Source organism: Hyperolius riggenbachi, chromosome 10 (assembly GCF_040937935.1).
Source record: "Hyperolius riggenbachi isolate aHypRig1 chromosome 10, aHypRig1.pri, whole genome shotgun sequence".
Lineage (NCBI taxonomy): Eukaryota > Metazoa > Chordata > Amphibia > Anura > Hyperoliidae > Hyperolius > Hyperolius riggenbachi.
The window spans coordinates 14,684,283-14,705,519 of NC_090655.1; the positions used below are offsets into that span (position 1 = coordinate 14,684,283).

The window sequence follows — 21,237 nt, forward strand, 5'->3', positions numbered from 1 at the left end:
AGCGCAAAAAAAAAATCTTTCTTTCTTCAGTCATTATGAGGTTTTTTTCAATTATCTACACAATCAAACATCGCTTGCATTTGACGTAGATGCCACCGGAGGTAGAGATTGTCAGTGCGATGTTAATAAATTTGGCTTGCAAGCAAACCTAAAGGGAACCCGAGGTGAGAGTGATATGGAGGCTGCCATATGTATTTCCTTTTAAATAATACCAGTTGCCTAGCAGCCCAGCTGGTCTATTTGGCTGCAGTAGTGTCTAAATAACACCAGTAACAAGCTTGCAGCTAATCCCGTTAGACCTGACAATGCCAGAAACACCTGATCTGCTGCATGCTTGTTCAGGGTCTATGGCTAAAAGTATTAGAAGCAGAGGATCAGCAGGATAGCCAGGCAACTGGCATTGCTTAAAGTGGACACACACAAGCAATAGAACACAGCAGTACATGCATTCAGCTACATTTGAAATTGGTCAGCAGGTGCTCGTCAGCCAATCAGGATGCACTGTCATACACCCTTTACCTGCCATACCACATCTAGCAGCCATTAGCATTTAGGTGGGAGGCTTCAGTTGGACACCATCGCAAGATTGCGTCGCTAGCAGGACCGCCCCGTGCAGGCATCCCTCCCACAGGGGTCCCTCCCTAACCGCTCACCTGTCCGCCATGTCCTAGAGCTGAAAGAAAACGTTTAAAAACACACGATTGGTTTCTGGATGTGAGAGGTCCAGAGCCTGGGTGTGAGAGGTCCAGGCCCACCTGCACTCCCCTCCAGGTATCGCGTGTTGGCCTTGGGGCCCCGGCCAGTGAGAGAGGTCCGGGGCCCCTGGCCATCGTGTGAACCAATCGTGTGTTTTTAAATTGCTTAAAGTGGACCTGAATTCTTGCACAGGACAGAAGGAAAACAGAGAGAGATGCACCCCGTATGTATTTAGAGAGTTTAGCCTGTCTAATTCCCCCTTATCAGTGTCTAATCACACGTTTAAATTTGAGCTCTCCTGTGTCACCTGACTGTTAAGGCAGATAAACTCTTTTGAAAGCACAGGGTGTTAACATGTCTACTTCCATTAAAGCAGGAAGTAGAAACAGCTCAGATTTGTTGTGGGATTTGTGTCAGCTGTAACAAAGAAATGCTTTTTCTTTAAAGATTATTATGCTGTTGCTTATCTTTTAGATCTGTTCCATCCCTTCCACCGTTCCGATCGCCGCCGGCGTGAAGACCCGTCCGGAATTTCCTTTAGGGCTTCCCCTGTCGCCATGGCGACGATAAGACTGACGTCATCGACGTCAGACGGAGTCCCGATCCACCACTCAGCGCTGCCTGGCTCTGATTGGCCAGGCTACACACGGGGTCTGCGGGGGGTGGGGAGGGGCCCTCTTTTGCGCACCGGATAGCGGCGGATCGGCGGCGATTGGAGAAACACGCAGCTAGCAAAGTGCTAGCTGCGTTTTTAAAACAAAAATTATCCAAATCGGCCCACCAGGGCCTGAGCGGTGACCTCCGGAGTCTCTGGATGAGCTTCAGCTCGTCCAGAACGCTAGGGAGGTTAAGAGCCGATTAAAATAAGGGAAGTTAAAGAGAGTCTGAAGCCAATTTAAAAACTGCTTTTTACCTTTTATTTATGTGAGGCATGTTTGCCCCTGTTAAAACACTGCTATCCCGCAGCAGAACAAGGGTTTTTTACCCCCCAAATGCCCAGGGGCACACTGCAGGGAGCGCTCCTGTGAGAGGCAGAGCTTTTGACTGCAGCTCTGCCTCTACACGCGTCTATCAGCGCATATCTCCGCCTCTTCCCCGCCCCTCTGTCTTCCTTCACTGAGAGGGGCGGGGAGAGGCGGAGATCCGTTAGCTGATAGACTCGCATGGAGGCAGAGCTGCAGCCGAAAGCTCTGCCTCCTACAGCAGCAAAATCCACGACCAAAAAAGTCATGGATTTTGCAGGGGGGATTTGGGGGGTAAAAAAACCCTCATTCTGCTGCGGGATGGCGGCGTTTTAACAGGGGCAAACATGCCTAACATAAATAAAAAGTAAAAAAATCTATTTTTTAAGTGGCTTCAGAGTCTCTTTAACTGTGGGCCTACCTTTAATAAATTGTTTAAGACTTAATAATAATAATAAATACAGGGAAGCATATTTTTCATTCTGTCTGCTTCACTGTACCTCACTGTATGCGACGTGACACGGCCGTAACGTGGTATGACTTTTTAGTTCCGTTACGTTGTGTTCCTGTTTAAACAGGAACGTTTCCCACTGTGAATCACGCCTCAGTATTTTTAATAACTTCCTGAATTCACGAGGGCTTTAAAAAGGAAGTGTAACAAAAAGGGGAAAATAATAAATCAATACATTGGAAAGTGAGAAGTTAAAAATAGAAAATAAATATTTGCCATGTCATTTGTTCACATTGTTTGATCAGCCTGCATGTCATCATCTTTACTACTGGCAAACATGAAAAAAAACACCAACTTCCAGTATCTATAACCACACCCACTAACAATGCGATAGGCTAAAGGTGTTTTTTGTTTTTTTTATAGATCTACAAATGCACAGAGGGAAATACTGGTTGCTAGGCACTTGCAAACAGCTGTTATTTCCCACAATGCAACAAGGCTCCACAGTGTGATGTCAGGTCCTAGGTCCTGACATCACACTGTAGGAGGGGTTTCACCACAATATCAGCCATACAGAGCCCCCCCTGATGATCTCTTAAAGAAAAGGTAAAGATTTCTCATGGGAAAGGGGGTATCCGCTACTGACTGGGATGGAGTTCATTCCTTGGTTAGAGGTTCCTCTTTAAGAAAGTTTTCCCATCAGAGAGTGACAGAAGTTGCCGGCGTTGCTGATGTTAATGGATGCGGAGTATGCGCTTTTAGTGCTGTATTATCTGGCTAAACGTCTGCACAGATGAGCTCCGCACACCTGAATTTATCTGTTTTGTCCTCCTCTCTTTCTCTTTCAAGAATGTTATTTACCCCGGGGCAGGAGAAGAAGCGATCTCAGAATACAAATCTGTGATATACTATCAAGTCAGGCAGCCCCGCTGGTTTGAGACCGTGAAGGTAATGTTCTCCATAATGAAAGGAATCTGGCATTTTATGTGTGTGTTGTGTCTAATTGCAAATACCAGCCCAGCATAATTTCCCCCCAAAAAATGATACAGAGCTGGCTGGATGTGACGGCAAAAGAGTCCTTTGTTTTCAGTATTTGATTTTGGTCACATTTTTTTCTTTTTCCTTAACTTTGTGCTTTTGTTGTTATTAATCTGTGTTCAATGGGCCATTCAAATACTGCAGGAAACCAGTGATGACTATGTAGATATTGGATTACTGGGGACGCCTGTACAGACCACTGGCAGCATGGCGGCATACTTGTTAGAGCTCTTGCCTTGCAGTGCTGGGTCCCCGGTTCGAATCCCAACCAGGGCACTATCTGCACTGAGTTTGTATGTTCAATCCATGTCTGCTTGGGTTTCCCCTGTGCACTCCGGTTTCCTCACGCATCCCAAAACATACAGATCATTTAATTGGCTTGCCCCTAAATTGGCCCTAGACTACGATACATACACTACACGACACATATATAGACATGACTAGGCAGTGTTCTTCCCAGAATGTTTTTTCCAGCCGAGTGGCATGAAAAAGTAGCCGTGTGGGGTGCAGGGCCAGTGCTATTCTTACAGCATAGGAGGAGGCAAGCCAATGACAGCCGGGTGCTCACCAAAATTAGCCGGGTGTAGCACCCGGCTAAAAAGAAGCCTGGGGAGAACACTGCTATGGTAGGGATTAGATTGTGAGCTCCTCTGAGGGACAGTTATTTTACAAGACTATATACTCTACAGCGCTGCAGAATATATAAATACTAAATAATAATAATAAAATATGGGCCAGGGATGCCTATACCAGCATAGGGAGGCCCGGTGTGCCTGTACAGACACCTGGAGGCCAGGGATGCCTATACAAGCATAGGGAGGCCCTGTGTGCCTGTACAGACACCTGGAGGCCAGGGATGCCTATACAAGCATAGGGAGGCCCTGTGTGCCTGTACAGACACCTGGAGGCCAGGGATGCCTATACAAGCATAGGGAGGCTCGGTGTGCCTGTACAGACACCTGGAGGCCAGGGATGCCTATACCAGCATAGGGAGGCCCGGTGTGCCTGTACAGACACCTGGAGGCCAGGGATGCCTATACAAGCATAGGGAGGCCCTGTGTGCCTGTACAGACACCTGGAGGCCAGGGATGCCTATACAAGCATAGGGAGGCCCTGTGTGCCTGTACAGACACCTGGAGGCCAGGGATGCCTATACAAGCATAGGGAGGCCCTGTGTGCCTGTACAGACACCTGGAGGCCAGGGATGCCTATACCAGCATAGGGAGGCTCGGTGTGCCTGTACAGACACCTGGAGGCCAGGGATGCCTATACAAGCATAGGGAGGCTCGGTGTGCCTGTACAGACACCTGGAGGCCAGGGATGCCTATACCAGCATAGGGAGGCCCGGTGTGCCTGTACAGACACCTGGAGGCCAGGGATGCCTATACAAGCATAGGGAGGCCCGGTGTGCCTGTACAGACACCTGGAGGCCAGGGATGCCTATACAAGCATAGGGAGGCCCGGTGTGCCTGTACAGACACCTGGAGGCCAGGGATGCCTATACAAGCATAGGGAGGCCCGGTGTGCCTGTACAGACACCTGGAGGCCAGGGATGCCTATACCAGCATAGGGAGGCCCGGTGTGCCTGTACAGACACCTGGAGGCCAGGGATGCCTATACCAGCATAGGGAGGCCCGGTGTGCCTGTACAGACACCTGTAGGCCAGGGATGCCTATACAAGCATAGGGAGGCCCGGTGTGCCTGTACAGATACCTGGAGGCCAGGGATGCCTATACCAGCATAGGGAGGCCCGGTGTGCCTGTACAGACACCTGGAGGCCAGGGATGCCTATACCAGCATAGGGAGGCCCGTGTGCCTGTACAGACACCTGGAGGCCAGGGATGCCTATACAAGCATAGGGAGGCCCGGTGTGCCTGTACAGACACCTGGAGGCCAGGGATGCCTATACAAGCATAGGGAGGCCCGGTGTGCCTGTACAGACACCTGGAGGCCAGGGATGCTTGACTGTCAGCCATAACAATCCCAGGCTGGTATTTCGACTGTCAAAGGTTTGCTCTTTCATGATCATTTCCAGTGACCGCCTACTGTCTGTACAGGTATCTTCCAGTAGCTACTGTTGCTACTCCAGTAATGTGTCAAATTCATTCTGTTCTCGTTTTGATTGCTCTGTTAGCGGCTGGAAAGTGCACTGGTTAAGGGCTAGTGTACTGGTTAAGGTACTGGTTAGTGCGGGAGGCAACTTGGTGTAATGAGTAAGGGCTCTGCCTCTGACGCAGGAGACCAGGGTTCGAATCTCTGCTCTGCCTGTTCAGTAAGCCAGCACCTATTCAGTAGGAGACCTTAGGCAAGTCTCTCTAACACTGCTATTGCCTATAGAGCGCGTCCTAGTGGCTGCTGCTCTGGCGCCGCCAGGAGATGAGCGCGATATAAATGTTCTGTGTCTATTAAAGCTTAAAGTGGTACTTCGAATCTCCGCTCTGCCTGTTCAGTAAGCTAGCACCTATTCAGTAGGAGACCTTGAGACCTTGCCCAGCACACAAGAAACATCTTTATTCTTCATTTAGTTAATGAAGACATCCACTGCTGTGTGAGCCTTTTTGTTTACCCAAATCAAGGTGTTTAATTAGTTCTTTATTCAATTGGGTAAGCGCTCAACAATGCTTGTGCTTCAAGTATCGGATGAAAGCAAACCCCCCTTCGGGGAGAGACTCGCCAGATTCTGTGGCCTCCTGGACCCGTCCTCGCCTTCGGGGTATTGGCCACCCACAGCCTCATCGGCAATCTGCTTTCAGATGCTTCAAGTCTGGGTGGGCAAAAAGGCAAAGAAGGGGCATCCTCATAGCGTAAAAGCATTTTAATTTTATTAAAAAACTTTACATAAAAGACTTTATATAAAACTTCACTGTATGTGACGATGTCCACATTCACAGCCAGCCCCTCTGTTCGCAACATAACCGCTATTGCAGCGGGTTCAGGGGATGCAGGGATCAATCTGCACTTCGCTAAAAGGCAAGGCGCACACCTCTGCCGTCCAGCTCACCCACTCGTCCTATGCAGTTACCCTCTGGCTGGTAAAAAAACTCAGTTGCCTCCCGCACATACAATCCTGCCACGTCCAGTGGGTGCTGTGCGTACTAACGTCACTCTGTGGCTCCGCCCTGGAGTGACGTTAGTACGCAAACTGGCCAAAACACTCAATTTCAACTGTATATGGTGAAATACATGAAGGTGCTTCGTCTCTGGTTCACTTTAAATCTAATATTTAAGGGATCATTGCAATGTATGCATCCAGGGAAATGATAAATTCTGGTATTGGGTAACCCAGCTGCTTAATTCTGGTATCTAAGGACAGTGTGCCTTACAGATGGTGGCAAAGAGGTTGTGTTTGCCATAGGCGTCATATGACCCAAATACGCCCCTGAACATGTCTTGTGCTTTGAGCCCTATGGGAGAAAAGCACTTTACAGATGTAAAGCACTTTACAGATGTTTTATATATGTGGGATGTGCTCAATCTGGAATCCGTAAAGTCTTTGGAGAAGGCCAACAAGTGTCTACTGCCTCCAATGACCACGTATAGCTTGCAAGGCAGGAATCTGGTTGCCGGGGGCTATAAAACCATTCTTCCTCTGACAGCTCGATAGGCAAGGCCATCAGGTTATTGTGAGTAGCAGTATGTAAATAATATATATATATATGACATGTGACTGGGGACAGCTTGATGGACCGCTTCACGCTTCAGCTGCTGAGGCAGCTCTTCAGCTAATGGCGGGTAAATCTCTTCTGTTTCATTTTAGGTTGCAATACCGATTGAGGATGTGAATCGGAGCCATTTAAGGTTCACATTCCGCCACAGATCATCCCAGGAGTGTAAGTATTTTATGGAAATTAATATTTAGTAACTCGAGGCTGCTTCTTGCCAAGAAAACCCAGCAGATATTTGCACTAGAACTGCTATCTAAATAGGTTGCTATGAGACGGTCTAATATTGAGCTGATAGCACAGATACCTCTCGGCAGTATCTTCCATTGTGGGTGTCTTTGGTTGCACCAATCGACCTGTCTTACATGTGGTCTTAAAGAGACTCTGTAACAAAATGTTCAGCCTTATTTCTTTTATCTTATAAGTTCCTATACCTGCTCTAATGTGGTGTGGTCTGGATTACTGCAGTCTTTTCTAGTTGCACTGTCTGTGTAATATATCCAATCTTCTTTTCTTTGTCAAGCTTTGTCGACCCAGAGAGGAATGGGCTGCTTCTGTTGTGATAGGGAGAAGTTATGCACGCCCCCTCCAGGCTCTGTGTGTGCTGTGTGAGGCTGAGGGGGGAGGGAGCTGCCTGTCACATGCAAACTGTGACTAATCGCAGACTGGGGTGCAGATAATTCACTATGTAATATAAACTTGTAGTATTCTGTAACATGATATAGTGTGTGTGTGTGTGTGTGTGTGTGTGTGTGTGTGTGTGTGTGTATGTGTGTGTGTGTGTGTGTGTGTGTGTGTGTTACGGCCAGAACACGAAGTCTGGCCACTTCAGGTTCTGGCCGGTCAAAACGCGAAGTGGCCGTGCACCTGCGGCCAATGTTAGAAATAAAGGTTCCCAGCCACATAAATGCATTTTGTGGTTGTCTTGCTGTGGCCAAATGTATCCAAGGGGGAGGCAATGTGAGATGAAGCTGCCTATGCAAGTTTGGCCAGACTTGTTTGTAACGGCAAGGATTCCTGCCGTTCGTTCCTGCAGAACGGGTGCTGCAGCCTTCCTACTCTGCTGCGCGCACACACACACACACACACACACACACACACACACACACACACACACACACACACACACACACACACACACACCTCTAATAGTAATAAAGAAATACAAGTACCTGTATTTTCTCTCTTTTTAGAGATTTGGCACGCTTTCACACAAAATGATGAGTAAAAGGTGGTTTTGGACAGACAGTGTGACTTATCACAATGCATGGAGGGCATTAGCAGAGAGGAGAGCAGACAGCATGACTCATCAGGAGGGAGGGGTGAGGAGGGAGTTAGCAGAGAGGAGAGCAGACAGCATGACTCATCAGAAGGGAGGGGTGAGGAGGGAGTTAGCAGAGAGGAGAGCAGACAGCATGACTCATCAGAAGGGAGGGGTGAGGAGGGAGTTAGCAGAAAGGAGAGCAGACAGCACGACTCATCAGGAGGGAGGAGTGAGGAGGAAGTGATCAGATGAGATAAGACAGTATGACAAACTGGCGAGAGGATAAAGTGGTTGGGGGGAGGGGTTATGGATGGGTATATATGACATATGGGTACTCTTAGTCTGATTTTTAGTAGGCAAGTAACATTTTGTTGTAAGTATGAGGTTTAACCAGTCTGTTACAATATTCTATCAAATGCATGGTATAAAACCAGAGAATACATACAGTTATATAACTGTGAGCCACCCACTGGTCTATTACTGTGTAAGTATAGCAATTACTGTGACCAGTATTATGCTGCAGCTTCTAACACATCCAGGACAGAAAAAAAAAGGTTTACAGGACAAGGCAGCAGCAACCGTACGTTCAGTAAGCATTTTTCTTTCCAGATACGGTAGTGATTTCATATACTTGGATCCACAAACTACAGGGGCCCTTTAACATAAAGTATTAGCACAATATTAAACAACAAGTGTCAGCGCCAAGGCAGAAGGCGACCGCAGCCGAAAAGGACAATGTCCAAAAGTCCACACAAGCAATGAATATATAAAGTCAGCGCAGGTCTATAGTAATACAGCTTTCGTCATTCTCTGGCATACAGGATCTTCGAACAAAAAGGTAAAGAAGCAAGGCTTACCAGATTCCAACAACCCACATTATAAGTTTGTAAACGAGTTTGATAGGTGGTCCGCAGAACTTTCAAATGGTGTCGTTTCACCAGCGATGTTGCACACCACAGATTCCTCCGGAATATATTAGATATCCTGAGGTCGCAGAGACTCGCCAAAGAGGAGTCCAGTAGGATAGTGACATAAAAGAGATGTACGGCACATCTAAGTGTAAACCGTCTTTATTACATAACAAGTAAAACAATTTAAAAACAAGGATAAAAGAAACTCACATACGGGGCCCGTGCACTGGGAACCCCGAAAAAGTAGCGCGCATAAAATGGTCAATAGAAGACCTCAAATAAAATGGTGCCGCCTGTCGCCTTCCCGACCGGTTTTCGCAATTTTGCGTCATCAGGGGAGACGCAAGATTGCGAAACCGGTCAGGAAGGCGTCAGGCGGCACCAGTTTATTTGAGGTCTTCTATTGACCATTTTATGCGCGCTACTTTTTCGGGGTTCCCAGTGCACGGGCCCCGTATGTGAGTTTCTTTTATCCTTGTTTTTAAATTGTTTTACTTGTTATGTAATAAAGACGGTTTACACTTAGATGTGCCATACATCTCTTTCATGTCACTATCCTACTGGACTCCTCTTTGGCGAGTCTCTGCGACCTCAGGATATCGAATATATTCCGGAGGAATCTGTGGTGTGCAACATCGCTGGTGAAACGACACCATTTGAAAGTTCTGCGGACCACCTATCAAACTCGTTTACAACCTTATAATGTGGGTTGTTGGAATCTGGTAAGCCTTGCTTCTTTACCTTTTTGTTCGAAGATCCTGTATGCCAGAGAATGACGAAAGCTGTATTACTATAGACCTGCGCTGACTTTATATATTCATTAGCACAATATTGCCTCCTTTCTTTTTTTTTTTTTTTTTTAATTTACAGGAATGATTTATGTGTTGAGATACTTTTATTTAAAAAGGAACTGTATTGAAATGGGGGGGAAAAATAAATCAATACATTGCAAAGTGAGAAGTTAAAAAATAAAAGAGAAATTAAGAACAGATTGATATTCACTATGTAATTATTTCATACTGTTTGATCAACAATCGGCCTGCAGGTCATCATCTTTACTGTTGGCAGACATGAAAAAAAACAGCACCAACTGCCATTATCTATAACCACACCCCCTAACAATGCTATAGGCTAAAAGTTTTTGTTTTTTAAATAAATATGCATATACACAGAGGGAGATACTGGTTGCCTGGCATTTGGAAACAACTGTTGTTTCCCACAGTGCCACAAGTCTCCCACGGTGTGATGTCAGGGCCTAGGTCTGTGGGAGGGGTTTCACCACAATATCAGCCATATAGACACCCCTGATGATGCATTCGAGGAAAGGAAACTAGCAGTTGGATGGGGGCAGAGTGATGTGATGGGTCCAGAGACTGGTAGAGATAGGGAAAGACATTCCTACTGTGGTGTGCAGCCACTTGTTTCTGTTTACATTCTTTGCTGGTGTTGATTCTGAACAATAAAATGGAGATGGGTGTTCTTTCCCCCTTTTTCTTTCACAGTGTAATCAGTACTATGTTGCATGTTCTTCCACAGCTAAAGACAAGTCTGAGAAGATCTTTGCTGTAGCATTTGTGAAGCTGATGAGATATGATGGCACAACACTAAGAGACGGAGAGCATGACCTCATAGTTTACAAGGTAGTGTGCTGCAGCCTCTACTATAAGTCCTTTGTATACAGCTAACTTTTTATTGCCTTGGGCTCAGTTCTCACTAGTACCCACTTGGACATTTTTGTTAACTCGGCAATGGACATGTCCTCGAGGACTCCCATTGGTCTATTTCATGTCCAGTACAGAGCCCCAGCAGTTTGTCGATAGTGGGTGCTGCAAGATGTCAGGCTAAAGTTTGTTGGTCGGGTGCGCAGCGGGAACGGCGTGCAATGTCCCGATGATCGACGCAACCATCCGCCGCCGTGCCACCGGGAGAGGAGAGGGAAGGCATATTAGGACCCAGAGCCTTCACCCTCCTTTGGGTAATTATCTGTTGTTGTTGTGTTTTGTTTTTATTTTGTTTTTTGGAACTGACACCCATGCTAACCTAGAAATAAAAAACACATATATAAGTAGATAAATACTACTTCTACTTACATAACAGATGTATTGTGCTATCCACGTAATGATTCCTGTGAATTTTATAAAGGAAAAGCAGAAAATCCTATTCTAGGCAGTGGCCATCTTGCCAAGCCAATGCTGACATCATATCCTCCCTGACTCTTGTTTTCCCCCCTCCCTTCTCTTTCTCATTGTGTATTCATTAGCTGCCCTCCTCCCAGAGTCTTCAGACCCTCCCACTGAGGTGTATACTAGGAACTACAAGGTCGTATCCTCCAATCGCTGAGTCACCTCAGCCTTGCTTGTAAACACAAGTAATCAGAGGGAGTTTTTGATAAGCAGCAAGGCAGGGAAATAAATGGAAGAGGAGGAATATATTATAGATAAAAAGAACTCGCAGCATTCAACTCTTTGGCACTGTTTGGCACTAGGGCCAATGCTCCTAAAGTATGTGATAACTACAAACCATAACTGCAGAAAACGTTTTGCAAGTTTTGAATGCAGTATTAGCATCTTTATCACTTAATACACTCAGACCAGTTGCTGTTGAAATTAGATTTTTATGGTGACCATACCGCTTTAAAAGAATCCCATTAGCTTTAATCCATTTCTGAAGTAAAGATTCTGCGGTTTGTCCTGTCTGGATTTTCATTGGCTGCTGAGCTGCCCATGTGACTCTTGTCAGAACTACACCAATCGGCCTGTTTCCCTCATGGCAGAGTTTGCCACAAGTATTGTATTATTACATACAAATAAAGTTATCCCTGCCAAAGCCTCTACTGCCTCCTCCTCTGTACAGGTGCCGGAATTAGAGAGAAAGAGTTATTTATACTTACAATAACAAGCTCTTGGAAATGCTGGCATGACACGTGTTATATTTATATAAAAAGTATTTTTTTTTTAATTGTAGGCAGATTTTAAAGTCCGCTAAACTTCTTCTCAAAACATTTCTATTACGGCTCTTCCGAAGACGCTGTTTAGTCAAATAAATAATCTTCCTGCTTAATCTAGAAAAAAATGGATTTGTGATTTACACCTGCATCCATCGCAATGTGTGTTTGCCAAAATTAAGTGGAAATTATTTTAACATTTAATTGGATATCTACCATTGGTGGAACGAATCCATGAATCACCGGTTGGGGGATTAAATGGTTGTAATTAAGTGCATTATTCACCGAAATCGAGTTATGCCGCCCGCTTCTCACTCTGAATAAAGTATTTGTTTACGTTCGGAAGATCCCTCGTTTTCTTATTAAATGTTCCCGTTCGTAAAGAATGTGTTATAATTAGCCTTTCCTGCCGCAAGAGCGGCGTGAGAACAGCCCATTAGGATTGACTGAGAGAGACATAAGAGCGCTGAACTATGGGGGCTGACCTGTATGCATTTTTAAAAAGATCCCGAGGTGTTAGACCTATGGAGGCTGCCATATTTATTTACTGGTAAACAATACCGGTTGCCTGGCAATGCTGCTGATCTTTCTGGTCTGCGGGGTCTAAATCGCACACCTGAAACCAGCATGCAGCTAATCTTGCCAGATTTGTCATAGACCTATAACTAGACTTAAAGGGAACCCGAGGTGAGAGGTATATGGAGGCTGCCATATTTATTTCCTTTTAAACAATACCAGTTGCCTGGCAGCCCTGCTGATCTATTTGGCTGAATCACACCAGAAACAAGCATACAGCTAATCTTGTCATATCTGTCAAAATTGTCATAAAAACCTGATCTGCTGCATGCTTGTTCTGGATATATAGGCTGAAAGTATTAGAGGCAGAGGATCAGCAGGATAGCCAGGTAACTGGTATTGCTTAAATGGAAATAAATATGGCAGCCTCCATACATCTCTCTCTACAGTTCTCCTTTAAACAATACCAGTTGCCTGGCAGCCCTGCTGATTTATTTGACTGCAGTAGTGTCCAAATGTCACCACAGACAAGCATGCAGCTAATCTCGTCAGATCTGACAAAATTGTCAGAAACACCTGATCTGCTGCATGCTTGTTCAGGGGCTATGGCTAAAACTATCAGAGTTAGAGGATCAGCAGGATAGCCAGGCAACTGGCAGTGCTTAAAAGGAAATAAATATGGCAGCGTCCATATCCCCATCACCTCGGGTGCACGTTAAAGTACTAGAGGCAGAGGATCAGCAGGACAGCCAGGCAATGTGCATTATTTAAAAGGAAATAAACATGTCAGCCTCCATAACCCTCTCACTCCAGGTGTCCTGGAAACTTAAGTGACCCAAAGGCATTCAGTTTAATTTACCAGGGGCTTCGTCAGGTTGTAGGTCGTCAGGTTGTAGTCCCTCAGGTCTCTCCTGATCCGCTGCGTTCCCCTGCTGTGCCCCCCCTGAACGCTGTCTGAGTCCTGTTGTGGGCTACGCAGGCCCGGCCTCAATTGCGCTTCCATAGACAGGAATGTTCTGCACATGTGCAGTTGTAACGGTTACATACTGTGCATGCGCAGAAGCCTCTTGAGCATGGAAGAGTGACAGAGGCGGGAGTCGCACATGCGCAGTAGCCAACGACCGGACTCAGTCGGAAAGCTTTCAGAGGGGCACAGCAGCCCTTCGGGGGGACAGCAAGGAACCTGAAGGACTACAGGGTGCTGATAGAAGCCCAAGGGACGTTAAACTTGAACGCCTTTGGGTCACTTAAAGGAATACTGTAGGGGGGTCGGGGGAAAATGAGTTGAACTTACCTGGTGATTCTAATGGTCCCCCGCAGACATCCTGCGCCCGCGCAGCCACTCACCGATGCTCCGGCCATTAGAAGACCCGGGTAAATTCAACTCCTTTTCCCCCGACTCCCCTACAGTACTCTTTTCAGGTTCCCTTTAATTTCCAAATTTCGAGTTTTAGTTTGTATTCTCACTGTGCATTTTTATTGTCTATTTTTACAAATCAAGGCGGAGGTGAAGAAGCTGGAAGATGCCTCCACGTACCTCACTCTTCCTGCCACCAAAATTGAGTTGGAGGAGAAAGGACATTCGGCCACGGGAAAGAGCATGCAGAATCTGGGAAGCTGCACCATCAGCAAAGACTCCTTCCAAATATCTACCCTGGTCTGCTCCACCAAACTGACACAGAACGGTAAGACAGACTGCCTCCAGGGATACGCCCATCACATCCCCCGGCAACACAGCCTGCAGGCTTACTCAACCAGCAGTCTGCAGAATAAACCATTGTGTGTTATCTTTAATTACCTACAGCAGCCAACCGCAATACTCTCTTGAAGCCTTCCCACAGCAGGATGGATTCTGATTGGTTGCTATAGTTAAAGCACATGGGCAAGACTTCACCCCTTTTTTTTTTCGTTTTGCTTATCTCAGGTACACTTTCACGGGTACGGGCCGCAATTTCTGTGGCGATTTTGTTCCGTAATGCACGACTTTTCCTGCAATGTCAATAGTTTCCATGATTTTGCGAACATGGGAATTTTTCCACAATCAAACGATCGTTTTTCAAGACACACGACCATCGTTGCTTGTCCCCACAGTGGAATATGGATTGGGGAACTCTTGTTAATTGGGTTGTGTCGCTGTAGGGTCCCCGATCCATCTGGTGAGTCCCCAGCTTTATGTTTTAAATCTTCTGTTTCCTTTCTCTTCTAGTGGACCTGTTGGGTCTGTTGAAGTGGCGCTCCAATACAAACTTATTGCAGCAGAATTTGCAGCAGTTGATGAATGTTGATGGAGGTGAAGTTGTCAAGGTAACACTAGATTCTTTCCACTTCCCTGAATCAAAGCAGTGACCTTAGATGATTGGGAATTAACCAGACCACAGAGTCAAGGCAGGATTGCCAAAAGACCATAGCAAATCCGGTCTTAAAGGGAACCTGAAGTGAGAGGGATATGTAGGCTGCCATATTTAATTCCTTTTTACACAATGCACATTTCCTTGCTCTCCTGCTTTTCAGCTTTCTCTAACACTTTAAGCCTTAGACCTGGAACAAACTTACAAGCCTGCAGCAGATCGGGTGCTTCTGACAGAAATCTGACAAGATTCAGACACTTCTGCAGCCAAAGAGACCATCAGGACAGCCAGGCCAGAGACGTATCTACAGGGGTACAGGCAGGGCATGTGCTATGGGCGCCTCTTATTGGTGGGCACTGCTCTATAGCATTCTTGGTGTTTTCCATAAAGATACTGGCTTTTATCTCGGGAACATTCTTCTGCCTGGCTACATCTTTTAGGGGAACAAGCTGCCCAACTGCTATTTGGGGGATATGTATAGGTTGACTTCAGCTAACTTACACACAACCCCCCCCCCCCCCTCCTCCCGGAGGAAAAAAAAAATGGGTGCTGTTTTCCCTAGTTACGCCTCTGAGCTGGGCAACTGGTATTGTTAAAGAGTAACTGTCGGGCATAAAATCAAAAATCAATTCTTTATTTTTATCTGATAAACAAGTAATAAGGATGCTAACCAGGCTATTCAAAAGTTAAAATTTCTATTACTTTTCTTGTTTATAAATGATCATTCCCAAGTTTACCTGACTCTTATTTGGTACGTTGCCACACAAATGAAGTTGCAAGGCATGCTGGGTTGTCTTTTTTTTTTTTTTTTTTTTTTTGCTTGCAACTTCCTTCGTGTGGCAACGTACCAAATAAGTCAGGTAAACTGGGAAATGATCATTTATAAACAAGAAAAGTAAGAGAGATTTTAACTTTTGGATTGCCTGATTTGCATCCTTATTACTTGTTTACCAGATAAAAATAAAGAATTGATTTTATGCCCGACAGTTACTCTTTAAGGGCTGGTGCACACCGAGCGGCTTTTTGAGAGTTTCTGCAGCCACTTGCGGCTGCGGATACGTTTGGTCAATGCATCTCAATGGGGGTGGTTCACACCAGAGCGGGAGGCATTTTGCAGAACCGCATACTCCCGGGGTGAGGCATTTTTTGGATTGCGGAGGCGTTTCTGCGTCAATGTTAAGTATAGGAAAAACACAAACCGCTCTGAAAAACGCTAGATCAGAGCGGTTTTCCAGGCGTTTTTGTTACAGAAGCTGTTCAGTAACAGATTTACTGTAACAATATCTGAAATCTACTACACCAAAAACGCTTCACAAAACCGCAAAATGCTAGCTGAAACGCTCCAGAAAAATAACAAAAAGCGTTTCAAAATCTGCTAGCATTTTGCGGATCTGCTAGCGGGTTTTGGTGTGTACCGAGCCTTAGAAAGAAAGAACTATGGCAGCCTCCTTTACTCTCACTTCAGATGCCGTTTAGTTAAGAGTCCAGCTTGCATCTGGTCTCCAGGAGATTGAAATGGTTATCTACCTGACGCTTTTGAAGTACCAGAGCTGAAAAATACAAAAAGTTTTGTACATACCTGGGGCTTCCTCCAGCCTCATCCTCTCTGATCACTCCCACGCCGCTGTCTGCAGCTTCGGGAACCGGGTCCTGTCACTTCCGTCAGTCTCCAACGGCTTCTGAAGAGATATGCAAACTATGCACTTCTCTTACGTCAGACTGACGCCGACTGACTGAAGTGACAGGACCCGGTTCCCGAAGCTGTGGGCAGCGGAGGACGGCGGTGTGGGAGCGATCTGAGCGGATGGGGCTGGAGAAAGCCCCAGGTATGTATAAAACGTTTTGTGTTTTTCAGCTCTGAGTCCCTTTAGGGATCGACCACATTTTTATGTGGGATATTGTTGTCTATATACACATAATAGCCAGTAATCAGACCTTGGACAGTTTTGCTATGTTGCATAGCCTTATTTTGCTGCTGTAACTCTAAGATCATAAACGTGTACATTGTGAATCAGTACAGGACCGAGGACCTGTTTCCACTACATCTGAATTTGCAGAGTTTCCTGGCATGCTAGTCGGACAGGGTACCGCTTTCTATTCAGACAGTTTTCCACCGCATACATCCCAATCCCACTCGCATCAAAATCTCAGCAAAATTGCAAAGGCTGAAAAATCACATTGCGATTTCGATTGCGATTTGCAGTGGAAAATGGAAAAAAATAAGGCCCACAGTGAGAGCTCCACTTCCCCCTAATTTATCTGCATTGGGCACTAGAGGTACGTACATACATCCAACAATGATTGGCCAATTTTACCACTCCTGTGTAGTATGAGGGTTACCTACACAATCTATTACATAGTATTTAAAACCTGTTGGCCATCATACTACATGGAGGGGTAAAATTCACCAGTCATTGACCAATCAAAATTGGATGCCTGTACGCACATTAAAGGTGCCCATAGATTACTGGACTTGTCGGCCGAACGACCATCTGATTCGATAATTATAATCAACTTCGATACAAATCAGCCTGCCAAGAGCATGCCCGATTGATGACGGGACCCCTTTCGCTGAGATTTGGGGCCAAAATCAGTCACATGTATTAATCGGACATGCTGGAAAATCCCGAGCCGACACGCTCGATCGGGTGCTTGGTGGTAACAGCGTGCGATAATCGTAAACGACCGAAGCCCCTGGCCGCCGCCCCCCATGTTTTATGTGTAGTCTTCCCCACCACCCCTTCCCCCGGTGCTTGTGCAGTTATACTTTACCTACTACCGTCCATGCTGCCGCCGTCTTTGTACTGCTGCATTTGAGCTGCACGTGACTATTGACATATAGCACGTTGGGTGCATGTGTGATGTCACACCCGTGCCCCACGTGCAATGATGCCGGCAACCACGCGGGGCGAGGATGGCGGCAGCACAGACGGCGGCAGGTGAAGTATAACAGCATTGGGGAAAGGGGTGGGTGGGGGGTCGGGACATAAAACATTAGGGGGACAGCCGCCAGGGATGTTGCGCCGGCATCACAAAGCCGATTCCTGCAAGATTTTATGCTGAAATCGATCGGGAATCTGCCTGCTGTTTGATAGTTTTACACACAAGGATAACCCTATCAGGATAGCAAGTATTATTTATAAAATATAACTTTTATTAACCACTTAAGGACCAGAGGATTTTCTTCTGATCGGTGCTGCGTGGACTCTCCAGCATGCAGCACCGATCAGGAAATAGCCAGGGCGATCAGACTCCCCCCCCCCCCCCCCTTTTTTTCCCCACTAGGGGGATGTCCTCCTAGGGGGGGGGGGGGTCTGATCGCCGCCGGCTACCCGCACTTTCCGGGAGGGGGGGCTCTTCAAAGCCCCCCTCCGCAGCGCTTTCTGCCCTCCCCGGCTTTCCCTCCCTCTCCCTTACCCTGTGAGCGGCGCAGGACAGATATCCGTCCTGCGCCTGATAGGATAGGCTTCTGCCTATCAGATGCTGGCGATCCCTGGCCAATCAGAGGCCGGGGATCGCCGATCTACGTCACGGTGCTGCTGCGCAGCAGCGCCGTGTGATGTAAACAGCGGGTATTTTTTCCCCGCGTGTTTACATTATGCGTGCGAGCTGCGATCGGCGGCTCGCACACTGTTCACGGAGACAGTTTCCATGCTATACCACTAACGACCTGCCGACGCCTATCGGCGTTAGGCGGTCGTTAAGTGATTAATTATCATTAAAAACACAACTGTAGATAAGACTATGAGCATACAACAGGGTGTGGTTCACAGTATCAATTGTTTCCCATTTGCTTAATACTGAATGTATTAGGGATCCCCCTCACCACTGTATAGAGATAATTTACTATTTACAACAGACCCCACACCAACCTAACATGTTTCACCCCCCTTAGTTGGAGGCTTCACCAGAGGAAAAAGTGGTAATGTTGCAAGTACATTGTGCAAACACAGCATTAAATATACATTTCTCTACACAGTCTACGGTGATAGAGTGATGTGCTCTCATGCTCAGTCAAAGTGTATGCTCATAGTCTTATCTACAACACTTTTTTAATGATAATTAATAAGTTATATTTTATAAGTAAATTTGCTATCCTGATAGGGTTATACTTGTGTTTAGAATTCACAATTCAGAAATTGTGGTTTGCGGTTGATCGTTGCCAGCAGATCTCTCTCCGATCAGATTCTATCAGAGAGAGATCTGTCTCTTGGTCAATCAACCGCCAAAATTGCCAGCTGTATGGGCACCTTTTAAGGACTGCTGGATTATTTAGGTACATATTCCTGAATGTGTAATTATCATTTATTGGGACGATTTATATACATTTTAATCAAATTAGTTTTTTTTCCCATAATATAAAAAGCAGTGTTTCAGCCCACTTCACTACTGGCATTATTTTGCTGCATGCTGTTCAGTCCTGGTTAACAGGAATAATGTATCTGCCGTCAGTTGAACACATTTTTCAGCGCTGTAATTTGGAAAGGTGCTCTGAAGTTGACACGCCATCTCTGTGTGTAGTTCTTGCAGGACACTTTGGATGCGCTGTTTAACATCATAATGGAAAACTCTGAGAGCGAAACGTTTGATATATTAGTCTTCGATGCCCTGGTAAGTTCCTGCGGAGGAAACAGAATGATAAACGCAGCGCATTATTATCTCAAGTAATGTGTTTCTCTGCTGTTTTTTTGCTAACGTTAAACAGCCATTGTTTCTGATTTGTCTGCGTTATGGACGTATTCGCCAAAACATAGGGGAGAAAAAGATGTATGATAAATTGAGGGCTGAGAGATGGTGAAACGGGTCACATTGTTTTGTAGTGATGATAGATGTATAAAGAACAAAGTCTGAATAGGATGTACAATTTTCACCCCCTTTCTTAAAGAGAATCTGTACTGTAAAATTTGTACAGCAAAAAGCATACCATTCTATGCATTATGTTCTCCTGGGCCCCTCTGTGCTGTTTCTGCCACTCCCTGCTGCAATCCTTGCTTGTAATTAACAGTTTTAGGCAGTGTTTACAAACAAACTAACCAGCTTGTGATAGGCTCACATAAGCAGAGTGTGTGAGTCATACAGAGCCTGCAGGGGGCCTGCAGAGGCTGTGTATCGCTTCTATCCAATCACAAGCAGCCCTGCACATTCCAGTCTGACTGCCTCAGCACGACAGACCCGACAGAGGAGAGAAGATTAGATCATATAACAGAGATAACACAGCCACTGTGCAAGTAGGAAAGGCTGCAGTAAGCCAGAGCACATTAGAACAGGCAAAGGAACTTATAGGATAGAAGAACTAAGGCTGAAAATTTTGTTACAGAGTCTCTTTAACTCATTGTAGAAAGGCAAGTAAAGAATACAATTTTAGTTTTATGGCGTTCTTGATACTGGTTGCCCGTGTGTTTTTCACCCGTGCTTCCGCTGGCGATTCCAAAAGACACTATGATCCATTAAAGTGACACTTAAAGGATACCCGAAGTGACATGATGGGATAGACATGTGTATGTACAGTGTCTAGCACACAAATAACTATGCTGTGTTCCTTCTTTTGACTCAGACAGGAAGTGACTACAGTGTGACCCTTACTGATAAGAAATTCCAACTATAAAACACGTTCCTAGCAGAAAATGGCTAATTTAGAATTTCTTATCAGTGAGGGTCACATTGTAGTCACTTCCTGTCTGAGTCAGGATTGAGTCAGCCACTTACATACCTGATATTTAACTCTTTCAGACAGAGAAAGAAAAAAAAGAACACAGCCTAGTTATTTGTGTGCTAGGCACTGTACATACACATTTCTATCTCATCATGTCACATGTCACTTCGGGTATCCTTTAAGCCAGGAATAAAAAATCCGTTTTACTTTCCTGGGGCTTCTACCAGCCCCCTCCAGCATCCCGCGCCCTCGTAGTCGCTCACAGAGCCTCCGGTCCCCCGCCACCAGCTAATTTCGTTTTCGCTCTGTACAGCGCTGCGGAAGATGTCAGCACTATATTAGTACTTAATAATAATAATAAGAAGAATACTAATCTAGCTTTTGCTTTTTTAAAAATGACAGGTTCACTTTAAGACTCCACCGTAACAGCGGAGATTTAGTTTAATACACTTGCTTGTTTGTGAGCCTTTAATTTGAAAAAGCAATTTATAAGAATCATGAATCCAGTCATTTGTAGGTGAGACTGCTTTTGTTAGTGGTGCCCAGTCCCGCTGTTTTGTTCTTTCGCACACTGCTGTTCACGTCCTGCTCTGCTATTCGTCTGGAGCGCAGGCCGCCATGCCCAGGGCTTGTACCATGTGCCATAGACAGAACGTTCCCTTTCACAGACACCGTCCTCCGCCATCCTATATGCATTTTTTATGAACCTCCTTTGTCTCTCTTCTCCCTTCTCAGGTATTCATTATTGGCCTGATCGCCGACCGCAAGTTTCAGCATTTCAATCCCGTGCTG

General features: G+C 45.8%; 1 protein-coding gene across 1 annotated transcript in view; it reads left to right on the forward strand.

The window, feature by feature from the left end:
- Window positions 1-21,237, forward strand: part of DOCK1 (dedicator of cytokinesis 1) — a 589,023-nt gene that overhangs the window by 136,535 nt on the left and 431,251 nt on the right. The window contains exons 15-21 of the mRNA XM_068258876.1: window positions 2,959-3,057; window positions 6,905-6,977; window positions 10,521-10,624; window positions 13,946-14,129; window positions 14,651-14,748; window positions 19,314-19,403; window positions 21,181-21,230. Coding sequence (XP_068114977.1) covers window positions 2,959-3,057; window positions 6,905-6,977; window positions 10,521-10,624; window positions 13,946-14,129; window positions 14,651-14,748; window positions 19,314-19,403; window positions 21,181-21,230 — 698 coding nt within the window. The remainder of the gene's footprint in view (window positions 1-2,958; window positions 3,058-6,904; window positions 6,978-10,520; window positions 10,625-13,945; window positions 14,130-14,650; window positions 14,749-19,313; window positions 19,404-21,180; window positions 21,231-21,237) is intronic.